General features: G+C 44.2%; 1 protein-coding gene across 2 annotated transcripts in view; it reads left to right on the top strand.

The window, feature by feature from the left end:
* ABA3 (molybdenum cofactor sulfurase (LOS5) (ABA3)) overlaps window positions 1–13,928 on the top strand; it is an 89,586-nt gene that overhangs the window by 26,230 nt on the left and 49,428 nt on the right. For both annotated transcript variants that reach the window (XM_086509234.1, XM_086509233.1), the window contains exons 5-9: window positions 1–77; window positions 154–265; window positions 874–976; window positions 1,127–1,172; window positions 1,249–1,287. The exon at window positions 1–77 is cut by the window's left edge and continues 48 nt beyond it. In XM_086509234.1, the coding sequence (XP_086365360.1) occupies window positions 1–77; window positions 154–265; window positions 874–976; window positions 1,127–1,172; window positions 1,249–1,287 (377 nt within the window). The remainder of the gene's footprint in view (window positions 78–153; window positions 266–873; window positions 977–1,126; window positions 1,173–1,248; window positions 1,288–13,928) is intronic.

The following is a 13,928-nucleotide window of genomic DNA, read 5'->3' as shown; positions in this document are numbered from 1 at the left end:
CTCTGGTCAGCAACAGAATTTGAAATTAAGGGCATGCCAACGCCGCACTATGGGCTCACTTGACAAAGAGGAAGAAGGCAAGGAGGCTGAAATCACATGATCAAATGACATTCAACAAATCAAGATTACTGACTACTACTTTCCTTTCATCAGGAGTCGCATTCAGTTTGTTGGCATTTCCATCCGAGTGCAACTTTTCTGGGAAAAAGTTTGACCTTGATTTGGTCAAGCTCATGCAAAGTGGACAGTGTCCCAGGGACTCTGGGTAGGTGCAATTGAAATCTTTCTCACCTACTTGTCGTATGAATTCTGAACAGAATAAGCAGACATTCTTGAAAGAATGGAGGTTGTTGCATGTTTTGAATCATGTGCACAAAAATTTGAAGAGAGAACAAAAGTGTGGGACTTCATTGCTCAGTGCATGAATGCACTATACATTGTTATGTTCTTAGTAAGGGTTACAGAATCCAAGTAACTGACAGAAGATGCTTGTCTGAGTGAATGGCAAATTATTTTTTTGTTCCTTCGTGTATTTACGCTTCAAAGACATCTTTGAAATCGACTGGGGCAAAGAATCATGTCGTGTCTTTGCATTACTGGAGTGCACTATTGTAGAAACTGGAAAGTTATGTTTTCTAGGTCAGGCACCTCAAAGTTACCACCATCAGAACAGCAAGAAATCACTGTGGTGTGGTAAATGCCAAGGTCATTTCGTGATGGTCAATAGCAGTACGTGTTCTTTAGGTTTAAGCCATTGTTAGCTCTTCAAAGTATGCTGCCATTGCAAGCAACATCCCTTTTTATAACGTGCATGCTGGATTTTGTCCATTTTTTTATATTCTGATATTATTGAAGTCTATTGTTTGTGCACAGGGATAAGTGGATTGTGCTAATAGATGCCGCAAAAGGTTGCGGATCATCTCAGCTTGATCTTTCAACCTATCCAGCAGATTTTGTTGCCATATCTTTTTATAAAGTAAGCCCAATCTGATCGGTAGTCTTGTTAAGATATTCTGAAGTTTTTGTGCTCCACCTCGATTTTGTTTGTATAATAAGTTTTGTTGTTTTGATGTTTCTGGTTCAAGCTCGATCTGTGGCTTAACTTCATGATCTCTTATCTTGCTAGATTTTTGGGTATCCTACCGGTTTAGGCGCGCTTCTTATACGAACTCGTAATACCCTGTAGCTAGATCTTATTTGATTTGAACATATTATTTTGGGCGGGACTTATTGTGTCATACCATGCAGAATCGTCTGGAATTTTACAAAAGAAATACTTTGGAGGAGGTATGCTGATGAAATTGTTAAATTTAACATTTTTCAGATTGTTACACATTAAGCGTATTTTAAATACCGTATTTTTGGTACATAGTGTACATAGGGGCATGACCTGTAATGACAAAAGATTGTTTATGCTTTCTTTTTGGGATTTTTATCTTGCTTTATACAGCACATGCAAGGCGAGCTTGTATAGTGCCAGCAGTGGGTCTTTATGTGCCCATATGCATGCTCTTGAGGCTATTTGTATACAAATGACACTTTAGTTGTCCAGTGTAAGCAAGTAGAGGGGAAGCTTATTATCAGATATTTACTTCTTTTGGGTTGTTGGGCCTAGGTATCTCCAGATTTATTCGTACATAATCTGAACCACATGTAACTACCCCGTCCATCGCTTTGGACGACTTGCACTGTGTCAGCTCCTCTTTGAAAAGGATAGCCGCTCTGCAAGATCCCCTCGTTCCTCCTGGTTGCCTTGCTTGAGGTTGGTAAATACTTTCCCATCTATATCCAACTACATCTGGCAATTTGTTGGCAGCACATTGATGTGTCTCTGTATACAAAGCAATATCTGAGGCCCTGAATGTGCCTACGTACAGTCTTAAAGATCCATTACAATTCCACAACATCATTTGTCACGAAGTGATGACATGGCATGCCCCTCCGGATGAACCCTAGTGGAAACTGACAGATTAAATGATTTAAGTTGTTCCAACTTATGGGGGTCTCGTCCGATGGGGCCCAAGGGACATCAAGACAATAAAATAAAGCAAGGACCCATGTGGACATAGAAACTGCTGACGTGGCAGGCTGTACGGCACCTCCGGTAAATTCCGCTGACTACTGACGTGGTACCGTACGGAATCCCGCAATTTGCGGCGCTGTTCACGGCAGCCAGCGCTGGAGCTTTTGGGGCCAGTGCTTTTGGAATTTTAAGCTTTTCATGTATTGCTTTTGGGCCTGAGGCCTTTATAAGAACTGCTAGGGCCTCTCTCCCTCAGATTGGCTTGGCAAAGAAAGGACCCACGGACATTGTACTTTGCCAAGAATCAATATAAAAAGAAATACCGAAAGGGGCGCCAGACTTTGGGGCCAATACCTCTGGGCACGGAACTATTTCTGGGCATGGAACTACGCCGGGCCGTGTCGTCTCTCTCTAAGTTGTGATAAAGTTTATTAAGTGGTTTTCAGTTTCTCTCACGTGTGTCGTGACAGATTCTCGACTTGGGGTGTCCAAGTCTGTTACAGTGGTATCAGAGCTCAATCGATTTTCCTTTTACGGAGAATCCAATCCCTTCTACCGCGACACACATGGATTCAGTTGACGAATCCCGCAAGGACCAAACTAACACACCTGACAACTTAGGTTGGGGTGAAAATACGGAAGACTCGAATGGACGATGACCACCTTCTGTCGACTCGAAGGTGGAATACAGAACCCTCTCCGCACGTGGAGTACGAACGAGTACGAACGAATGGAGATGCAACGTCTAGAGCAGGTTGATGCCTGTGCTCGACAAATGCTCCAGTATTTAAAAGATCCTAAGTATGCAAAATTTTTGACGAAGCACCCGATCGACGAAATGCAATCTTGATGGTGTTCGGCCATCAATTCACCTCTGAATCCAGCTTTGAAGAAAACACCTATTCCGTGGGTGTATTTGGAGGATAAATTTGACGAAGCAGTAGAAAGGCGAGTCAACTGACTTTTGAAGACCAAGAAGCAGCCGAGGAGACACAATCAAGGAGCAAACTACCCTGGCTACTTGGGTCACAAGTCTACTTTTGCATATGCACGAAAGTCAAAGAAGCATGTACGCTTTGAGGGTGTTTCTAGTTCATCCTCATCCTCTTCTGATAGTTCCGACAGTGCTCTCCTTTGACTCTAGTAATGAGGAAGAAAGAGTAGGAAGTGAAGAAAGACTCAAAGACACAACAAGAACAAGAAGAAGGCTAGGAAGAGCAGATCCCATTGATGATCTCAGAAGTATTCAGACAGTTCGGAGGACTCATCCTCTTTTGAGAGTTCGGACTCCGATGAGCAGACGTTCTATTCCAAGAGCTTCTTTCTATTGAGCCAACCAATATGACTTTTGCGAGGATAAGGGCAAGAAGACCAAAGATTTCAAGGAGGGTGGACAAGCCCTAAAGTTTGATACTTTTTCTGGTTTTTGAGATACTCATAAGGCACTCGCTTTCATCCAACAGTTCGACATAGCTTACTTTGGAGGATGCTATTCAGAGCACTCCAAGTGTCACGTGCGCACTTCACTTGCGCCCCGTTGACAAGCTACTGCTACAGTTTAGCGTCAGTCTTAGCTTAGGACCTAGCCTGGCACCTTGTGAGCCTCTAGCAGGAGGTGCATGCATAGGCCGGTCATAGTTGCATACCCTTTCTTGCACAGTACGACATTTTAGCATATAGACATTTACCGCATGTGAGCCACCTCTTATCAAGCATTTAATTTAATTAAGTGACCTTGGATTTTCCAAATCGTGGGCTTGTTGGGGAGCCTGCTCGACCTAGTCTGTAGCACCTCTATATGTAGTCCCTTGGGCATGAGAAGAAGGCAGAAGAGCACCAGTTCCCGCAGACCCGTAGAACTCGCAGTATCAAGCATCTAGCATCCCTTGCGTTTTGGCTTGGCTACTAGGAATCATTAGGACCTCCATGTCCTTAGCACCCAAGTATCTTCAGTACCCAGCAGTACCCGCAATACCAAGTACCAATAACCCGCAGTACCAAGCACCAAGCACCGCATTACCCATCAGTACCTCATCAGTAGCATTAGGCATCCATTAGCATCTCAACATCTCCACATTTAGCATCATTGTATCAACATTTGTGCAAGAAATAAAGTAAGTAAGACCCATGTCCTCTCTCTCTCTCTCTCTCTCTCTCTCTCTCTCTCTCTCTGCATCTCTCTTTTTTTATTTAGTTCACCTCAGTTCTTTCAAGTGAAATAAAGTAACCTTGTGTTAGTACTAGATCCGAGCTAAATTCTTAAACACTTCAGCTGCGCCTGACACCAAGGTCAGGAGGGCAGCACCTTATCTGAAGGGAAATGCGCAAACATGGTGGTCCACCCTACTGTTACAAAAGGAAGCACCAATGAAGTGGCTACAGTTCAAGCGACTTTTTACCTCTTCCTGGCTTACTCGAGAGTACGAGCGTGATGTGATGAGTGCTTGGAATCATTTCGGATGACCAAGGAAGATACTTTAGACATCTATTGCCAAACTTGTCTACTGGCCTCTTCTTTAAAAAAGATCACCTTTAAGCAACAGATCAAGCGATTTTTCTTTGGTCTACCTATAGAGATACAGGATTCCTGTTTATTGCAAAAGTCCGAGTCCATACAACAACTGATGGCACATGCTAAGAAAGGGTTTGCAATGCATGTGGGTACTCTTACGTATCCCACTGATCAACTCTTGACAACAAGGACCGGACAAAATTCGAATAACGGTAACAAAAGAAGAGGAAAATTTCAGAAAAAGGAAGACTCATGTCCTCGGTTGACAGTAGAAGAGCGAGTTGAGTATCTTAAAGTGGGGAAGTGTTTCGGATGTGGAGAACTTGGGCATGTGTCAGCTTGATGCCCACACAAGGCACCCAGAGGACAACCATAAGACAAGCCAGAGAGTTCTAGAGCAGCCAAAGAGCGCGGAAGAAAAGGAAAGACGAAAGTACTGAACTTTGTAGAGCACGGGGCAAAGTGCGAGACCATGAAGCCCTTATTTTCTTTGATGGAGGAGCCAATGCCAACTTTATTTCAACCGAATTGGCGGCTTGACTTGGAATTACGCTTCAGGAAATGGGGCCATGGGCCGAGGCAACTCTAGCGGCACCCGGACGGGATGTTGCCATTACACGTGTCATTGGCAAACTTCAATTGCATTGTCAGTGGTATTTAGGGCACGAGGACTTTCGCATCATGCCTTTGGAAGGGTGTGACGTCCTCCTAGGAATCCCTTGGTTCCACAAGAAGTCGATCATAGGGTAAGGAAAGCCATCTTATGAGAGGGGCAAAGAAATTGTACTTGATGTAAAAGTAAAGGGCGAGTTCGTCCCACTTGTATTGGCTTTAGCCGTTTCCATATTAATGAAATCTAGTCTTTTTGTTTACTCGATCTTCTTGAAAGAATTGAATGATAATCAAAGGTCAAATATGTCAGACCTCGAAAAGGAACAACACAATTTTCCTGCAAGCCCAAGCTGACTGTTTCTTTGAGGGCTTACCAGGCGAGTTACCTCCTTCACGTCTTGAAGATCACACGATTGGCTTGATTCCTGTTAGTACACCACGGAACCGACCATCTTATCGAGTTAGCCGAGCCCAAAATGAAGAAATAATGAACCGGGTAAAAGGACTTCTTGAGAAGGGTCTCATCCAGCCTAGTACTTCTTGAGAAGGGTCTCATTCACCCTTCTATTCGCCTGTGCTGCTGGTTTTAAAGAAATATGGATCTTGGAGAATGTGCATTGACTATAGAGCTCTCAATAAAATCACCATCAAGAACAGATTCCCTATTCCGAGGATCCAAGATATACTAGACAGACTTCAGGGTTCTACTTGCTTTAGTAGAATTGATATGAAGAGTTGTTATCATCAAATCGGAATTGCCTCCGGGGATGTCTACAAGAAATTTTTCAGGACAACTTTTGGTTTATATGAGTATTTGGTGATGTCCTATGGTCTCACGAATGCTGCGGCTACATTCAGCCGCATGATGGATAGGATTTTCAGAGAGTACCAATCATTTGTGGGCACCTTTTTCGACAACATCATCCTCTTTTCCAAGAGTGAGGTAGAGCACAAAGACCATCTGTTACATGTTTTCTAGGCATTACGGCAACATAGATTGGTCGTAAACACAAAAAGGGCGAGTTTTTCTTGCCAGAGATACACTTTTTGGGACACATCATCTGATTGGAAGGTTTAAAGATGGACCTGGCCAAAGTTGAGACCATTTGTGATTGGCTTGATTGAAGAATGTTCATGAAGTTTGAAGCTTTTTGGGTTTGTGCTCATATTATCGGCAGTTCATTCAAAAATTTGTAGAGATAGCTTATCCATTGCACGTGTTGACTCAGAAAGGGGTTCCTTTTACTTGGGGACCGTCAGAGATTGTAGCTTTTCATACTCTCAAGAAAAAGTTGACAACGGGACCAATGTTGGCTTTGCCAAACTTGCAAAAGCCCTTTGAGGTTTACTGTGATGCTTGTGGTCGTAGTTTGGGAGCAGTCTTGATGCAGGAGGGCCATGTTATAGCTTACGAGAGTAGGGTGTTTTCACTTCCTGAACGGGTTGCACAAATTTATGAGAAAGAGCTTTTCTGTACAAGCCAACACCAGGAAGGAGAAAGGAAAAAGAAAGCTCCTCAAAGGGTGGGGCAACTTAAATGGGCAGAGAGGGTTGATCTTGTTTGATTCTGGTCCCACCGACAATTTTATTTCATTAGATACCTTAGAATCTCTTGGACTTACTCCCGAGAGATTGGGAGCTCCGATCAGTTTAGGATTGGCCTTTGAAAGGTTGACTATGAATTCCACTTCAATGTAAGAGCATTTGAATCCGAAGATTGGGAAGTACTTTGATCAAGAGTCTTTCCTAGCTACTCCTTACAAGGATGTGATGTTATTTTGGGATGTTTTGGCATTATAGAATTCATCCTCTCCGAGATTATGTAAATAAGGAATTGTCCTTTACTTTCAAAGGGCGGCAGTATGATGTAGATGCAATTTCTAGTTACATAACTGTTAAAAGAGAAGTAAAGAAGTGTCTTTCTGCTTACTTGCTTTTTGTCAAAGACAGAGAGATGAGTGCTAAAAATTTCTTGTCAAATTTAGATAAGGATTGTCTAACTTTTCTTAATCAATATAAGGATTGTGTTATTGACACTCTCCTAGATGAATTACCTCCTAAAAGACTGGAAGATCATCGAATCGATCTGATTTTGGGCAGTTTACCCCCAAATCAACCACCTTACCGAGTTAGTCTCTTACAACAAGACGAAATCCTTAAACAAGTAAATGAACTTCTCGAGAAGGGTCTTGTTCACCCTAGTACTTCTCCTTACTGTTCACCAGTCTTGCTCGTTTAGAAGAAAGATGACACATTTTGAATGTGCATCGATTATTGTTCTCTAAATAAGATTAGGATTAAGAATAGATTTTCGATTCCATGAATCGATGATATCTTAGACAAGCTCCAAGGGACACGAATTTTTAGCCGCATAGATCTTAAGAGCTGCTAACACTTGGTTCGTATTGCTCCATAATATAACGTAAGACTGCATTCCGTACAACTTTTGGAGTTTTTAGTAATGCCTTTTGGCCTTACTAACGCTCCAGCAACTTGCAATCGAATGATGGATCAAATTTTTCATCCTCACCGACAGTTCACAGGAATCTTCTTTGATGACATTTTGGGCTTCTCTCACACAGAGGAGGAACACAAACGACAGTTACAGACTGTGTTCAAAGAATTGCAACAACATGAACTTCAAGCTAATGCTAAGAAGAGTGAATTTTTCTTGATTGAGATTCATTATCGTGGACATATTGTCTCCCATAGTCAAGTACGCATGGACCCAACAAAGGTTCAAGATATTTTAGATTGGCCATAGCCTGCTTCGGTTCATGATGTCTGAAGTTTCCTTGGCCTCTGTTCCTACTATAGACGCTTTATTCGACATTTTGCTCATGTAGCTTCACCTCTCCATGATCTCACAAAGAAAAAGATATCTTTTGTATGGAGGGCTAAGCAGAAGGAAGCTTTTCAAAAGCTTAAGTATCTTCTTTGAAGTTCTCACCCATGGACCCATCCTAATTGTATCTGAACTTTGGAGACCATTTGAAGTGCATTGTGATGCTTCAGGCGATTGCATTGGCTCATATTCAACCCTGTTTTGCGTGTCAAATTGGCTGCGTTTTTGCAGCTAGGTTCATTCCTCTCACATCGAGAGCGTAAATCAGCCCTAGATCTATCCCTTGGTGGCCATCAGTAATCCCTCATTGAGGCAGATCCAAAGGTGCATCAAATCAGCCCTGGAGGTGCTTCATTTTGAAGTGTTACCGCGGTGACATTCCCCATTCGAGTCAGTAGAGTTTGCATTGGGGTATTGCATGTGTGTACATTCCATTTACGCAATCAAAAGCAAATACCACGTCGGCAACAGTGTGGGGGGACCTCTGAGAGGGTTGGTTGGGACCCCATCGGGTCTCTCTCTCTCTCTCTACACATCTCTCTACCTCTCTCATTCTCTCTCTACAAGGAAATTAAAAAAACCATCGTTCGTGCTAAGTAGCACACATTCAAGCGAGGAAAGAAGTATAGATTTGTGGAAGCGTAAAGTCTAGATCTTGTCACCATTTTAATTTCGTTGCACTTGACATTTGTATCAGAGCTTTGTGAGTTTGCGCTAATGCACTAATCTTTGATTTTTTTGTTTTCTTTCTAGTGTCTGATTGTGTGTTGTAGCATTCCGTCCAAGGACGCTTCTCTCACAGGGAAGTGCAAGACTTGCCATTGCGCGTAGGACGGTGCAGCTTGAGCGTAGGAAATGGAAACAATGTATTGTAAGGTGCAGCAGAAGTGAATGTTGAACTTTGCTCAAGATGAGTGCTCCGAACTGTGCTCAAGGTTCCTTTTACTTACGGAAGGGAGAGCCTTCCATTCTTTAATGAGAGAGTGTAATGGACACAAACAAGTGAATGGACACTGTGCGTGAAGGTGCTGAGACTGAGAGATAGAGCGAGAAGAGAAAATGACACTTGGAAGTTGTCAAACCCTTCTCCAAGGGCCCCACTCTATATGGCGAGAGCGGTCTACTTATGATTGCACAATCTGGTACAATGTCTAATGCAATGAGTCTAAATGCTTCCTATGTCGAGGTCGACGGTGTGGACGACGAGGACGAGACTATGGCTGAAAACTGAATGCTTCGAATCGGTAACTGTTGCGCCAAGTCAGGGGCCGATTTGCTAACTTGATGGCTGAAAAAAATGTTGCTTCATGCTGCTACAAAAACGTTGGTGATAGGTTGAATTTGCTGCTGCCAAATCGCTGTTTTGCTGCCCTGTAAAACGCTGATCTATGGCTGTTTTCAAACGCTGGATCTGCTAGTAAAAACACTGGCCTGCACTGCTGGAAAACGCCAAGTAAGCTGGCTGAAAATTGCTGAGCAACAGGTCCAAAAACGCTGCCCTGCTGAGTCTTGCAAGTGATGAAAAACGCTGGCCTAGCTGAGGGGAAAACGCCAGGTTGAAGGGGTCCTTGTTCTTGCTTGAGAATTGGCCTGTTGAGCAATGCTCCTGCTGCCTCTTCTACCAAAAAGTGCTAACTCTGGTTTGCTTATAAATTATCTTAGCAAAATTGCCCTATCTAGTTCCCAGTAAAAGTCACTTAATAAATAAGTGAAAAATGTCAAAAATAGGGAAAATAGGTTTAATGCACTAGAAAATTCCCATGATGGACTTTGATGGTAATGCTGATGATCATGCTGTGTGCAACCGGAGGATATGGATCTAATCTAAGTGTTTGGACATGAACGGCCTACGAACAGACTGACAAAAGTGCCAGATCACTTCCTATTCTAGACTGACTTGATTGAACTAAACCCTGGTGATGCTGTAGCTTATCCACGGACACATAGGGTTGGATGTGTCACGTGACATCCCCTCCTTTTCAAAGTGAGGTACTGGTACCGAACTATACGGCGTCGAGGGCGGTCGCCAATAGCATCCGGAATCCTGGAAAGGACTCTTCGCCGGCCCACTATGATGCATGCAATGTAGATGAACAAATATATGGAGTGCCAAACTGTTCACCACACACACGCAAACAATGAGATTGAATCTTGTGTTGCTGATCTAATCTAAATGCCCATGCTTGGTGCTCATATTTTCTTGTGCTCTTTCTACAACTGTGTCGTGCCAAGGAAGAGACATGGAATGTGGCTTCCTTGAATGCATAATTTTCAGCTTTTCATGAGAAATCCGCATACATCTGTGCTCATTCACGAGTGAAACGTGCACAACGTACGATATGCCATGCCTAGGAAAAGGGATCACATAAAGACGTTGAATAAAATACAGGAAACGATCACGAATGAAACACTTGATCACTGTGTGCTGACAAATCATTCGAACATAGTACTTTCTGTGGGGGTTCCTTGGACCTAGGCCCGAGAGCCAAGATCGGTTCGTCGTGTTTGATTGAATCTTCCTTTGGGGGTGTGTGTGTGTGTGTGTGTGTGTGCTGTTAACCTCGACTCGAAAGCCAAGATCGATTCTTCGTGATCGATCGAATCTGCAACTAGGTTAGCTTCGCTAGAAAAAGTATCAACTAACACATCATCCTTGTGAACAATCACATCATCTTCGTGCAAATCATCATGCGTGTGAGAAATCACATCTTGATCATCGTGCAAATCATCATGCGTGTCATTGTCATTCAAACCATCATGCGTATCATTATCATTCAATTCATCATGCTTATCATCATGCAAATCCTGTGTATCATGCTTTGGAGAAGAAGAGACTAAGAGAGTCTCCTTCTCCTGAATGCTTTCATTCTTCGCCTGCACATTAGAAATGAGAGATGGAGAATGAACAACTTGCTCTCCACGAATGACAAGGGGAGAGTCACTTTTGGCATTGAAAGTGAACGTATTTTCCGCCCAATCAGTGAGAGGGTTATGCTCACGAAACCATGGAATGCCCAAAATCATATCACATCCTGAGAGAGGAGAGACTAAAAATTTCCTACAGAAAGCAGCTTGTCGAACTGTAAACAACACATCAAGGCACCCTTTCGTGATGAGAGAGTCCATACCGGGAGCGAAGCCAGAGACCTCGAGAGGAGATCTTTGATCAATTCTTGCGTGCGTAGGTCTCTCTGAACCTCACGGTCGGCCTCCAAAGCCGCTCGTCTTTCTTCGGCTGCCTCCTTTTTTTGTGTTTTTCTTTCTTTTCGTGCATCGCGCTCGCGTTCCAAGGCAATGCGAGTCGCTTCTTGTTGTGCCATCATGTCCATCATTGACTTGACCAAAGCCTCCATAGGATTTGATACAATCCGTGGCGTAGATGGCGAAGGGGGAGGGTCAGGAAAACCTCCATGGTGAGGAAATTCTTCTTCGTCTCTCTCATGCTCATTGCCTCCAAGCGAAGTATCCATGCCGCTTCGAGTGATGACCATCCACTGAAGTCGTGGGGTCTTGTCGGTTCTTGTGGTCTTGGGTTCTTAAGTTCACGAGGAACTTGGGTTCTTGGGGGTCTTGGTTCTTGGGGTTCTTGAGGGTCTTGAGGTTCTTGCGGTTCTTGAGGGACTTGAGGTTCTTCTTTTGCTTGCAATCTGTGTTAGAGAAGGATCTTCTCTTCACCTGAGTTCTTCACTTTTCCTCGGGCGCACCCCTTGGCGGCCTTGCGCTCACACCAAGGTTGCTTTTTCCCACCTCACATCGATTGGCCGGCTGCTAAGTGCACGGTCCGCTCTCAATGGGTGAAAAGAGGCACAATGGGAAGGTGGACAAGCCCTTCTTTCTTGGGTTTCCTACCACTCTTCAAAAACACGATTAGGAATCGACACGCCCAAGAAGACTTGGGATACGTGCAACCGCAACAAGCAAAATAAGTCTTGTGATTCTTGTGGTTCTTTCCTTGAGTGATACAGAACACTGCCAAAGCTATGATACCAATGTAAGGTGCAGCGGAAGTGAATGTTGAACTTTGCTCAAGATGAGTGCTCCGAACTATGCTCAAGGTTCCTTTTACTTACAGAAGGAAGATCCTTCCATTCTTTAATGAGAGAGTGCAAGGAACACAAACAAGTGAATGGACACTGTGCGTGAAGCTGCTGAGACTGAGAGATAAAGAGAGAAGAGAATACGACACCGGGAGTTGTCAAACCCTCCTCCAAGGGCCCCACTCTCTATGGCGAGAGCGGTCTACTTATGATTGCACAATCTGGTACAATGGCTGATGCAATGAGTCTAAATGCTTCCTATGTCGAGGTCGACGGTGTGGACGACGAGGACGAGACTATGGCTGAAAACTGAATGCTTCGAATCGGTAACTATTGCAGCAAGTCAGGGGCTGATCTGCTAACTTGATGACTGATAAAAACGTTGCTTCATGCTGCTACAAAAACGCTGGTGATAGGTTGAATTTGCTGCTGCCAAATCGCTGTTCTGCTGCCCTGTAAAACGCTTATCTATGGCTGTTTTCAAACGTTGGATCTGCTAGCAAAACTGCTGGCCTGCATTGCTGGAAAACGCCAAGTAGGCTGGCTGAAAATCGCTGAGCAACAGGTCCAAAAATGCTGCCCTGCTGAGTCTTGCAAGTGATGAAAAACGCTGGCCTAGCTGAGGGGAAAACGCTAGGTTGAAGGGGTCCTTGTTCTTGCTTGAGGATTGGCCTGTTGAGCAATGCTCCTGCTGTTGCTAATTGGACTATGTTCTTATTTTTAATGATTAATCTCTTTTTAGGATATTTTATTGTGTGCACTAAGAACTGTTAAAAGATTGTAGCTACAGGAACTGCCATCAAGAACGGACAACTCGGATGTGTCATTTGATGGGTGACGGTAAACATCGCGAAGGAGTTTCCGTAAGTTCGGTGGAAAGGGCCGGGCTACGAGTGCCCCTGACGCGTCACATGATGGGTGACGGGTGCATCAGTAAGGGGGCATCCCGTAGGCTAAGGAGGAAATCCGAACTGAGTAAGAAAATATGAGTAAGAACGCAAGCACAAGAATAAAGATGGGTTCAATGAAGCTTTTTACGAAAAGCAAGAACAGTCGCGGGAGGATAGATGTTTTCCCGCGAGGAGTTTGTGTCTGCATTGCATCTGTGTCGTGTCCTGCACCCGGGGACGCCTGGAATGTGTTTGTGTAGCATTGTTTTCATTAACTAAGTGAGTTTTTAAAGTTTGAACAGGTTCACACTTTATTTTATTAAAGTGGCCGGTCACTTTTAAGTGACCAGGCCTTTATTAATAAAATAAAGCAAGTCCCTCAAAAAAACGGCAGCACTTAAAAGCTACGCAGGGGGGGGGGGCTGATTTTGCGATCTCTCTCTCCTCTCTCTAGGGAGCGCCCAGTTCTGCTTTTTGGACTCTATTCCCGCCGGGTGCCAGACCCTAGAAAAGGGTAGCCAGCGTTCCAGTTAGGGGACAGAGCGGGAAGCAGCAGAAAGTGCAAGCGCTGGGATTCTGGAGCAGAGACTGGCGACAGAAACTGCAAGTGTTCGCGTGACGATTGAGTACGGAGGTCGATTCTCGGAGCAAGGAGCGACAGGTATAAGGTGCTGATACGCATTGAGAATTGTTGCTTTGTGTGGTTTGTTTTGCAGGAATCTCCCGTCTTACGGGAAAGTACGGCTTTACGCCTAAGTCCCTTATGGGAAAGTACGGCTTTACGCCTAAGTCCCTTGCGGGAAAGAACGGCTTCGCGCCTAAGCCCTTACGGGAAGGAACGACCTTGTGCCCAAGTCCTTTACGGGAAAGCACGACCTTCGGGTCTAAGATTACAGAACGGGGGGGTTTCCTCGGGTTCTCGTGCTTGTATAAGAATTCTCCCTGAATAAAGAATACTCTTAACGGGGGGGGGGGGGGGGGGACCAGCCCATCTTCTGGTCCCCAATAT

Source organism: Adiantum capillus-veneris, chromosome 3 (genome assembly GCF_014529385.1).
Source record: "Adiantum capillus-veneris isolate H3 chromosome 3, ASM1452938v2, whole genome shotgun sequence".
Lineage (NCBI taxonomy): Eukaryota > Viridiplantae > Streptophyta > Polypodiopsida > Polypodiales > Pteridaceae > Adiantum > Adiantum capillus-veneris.
This window is presented reverse-complemented; position numbering and strand designations above follow the sequence as displayed.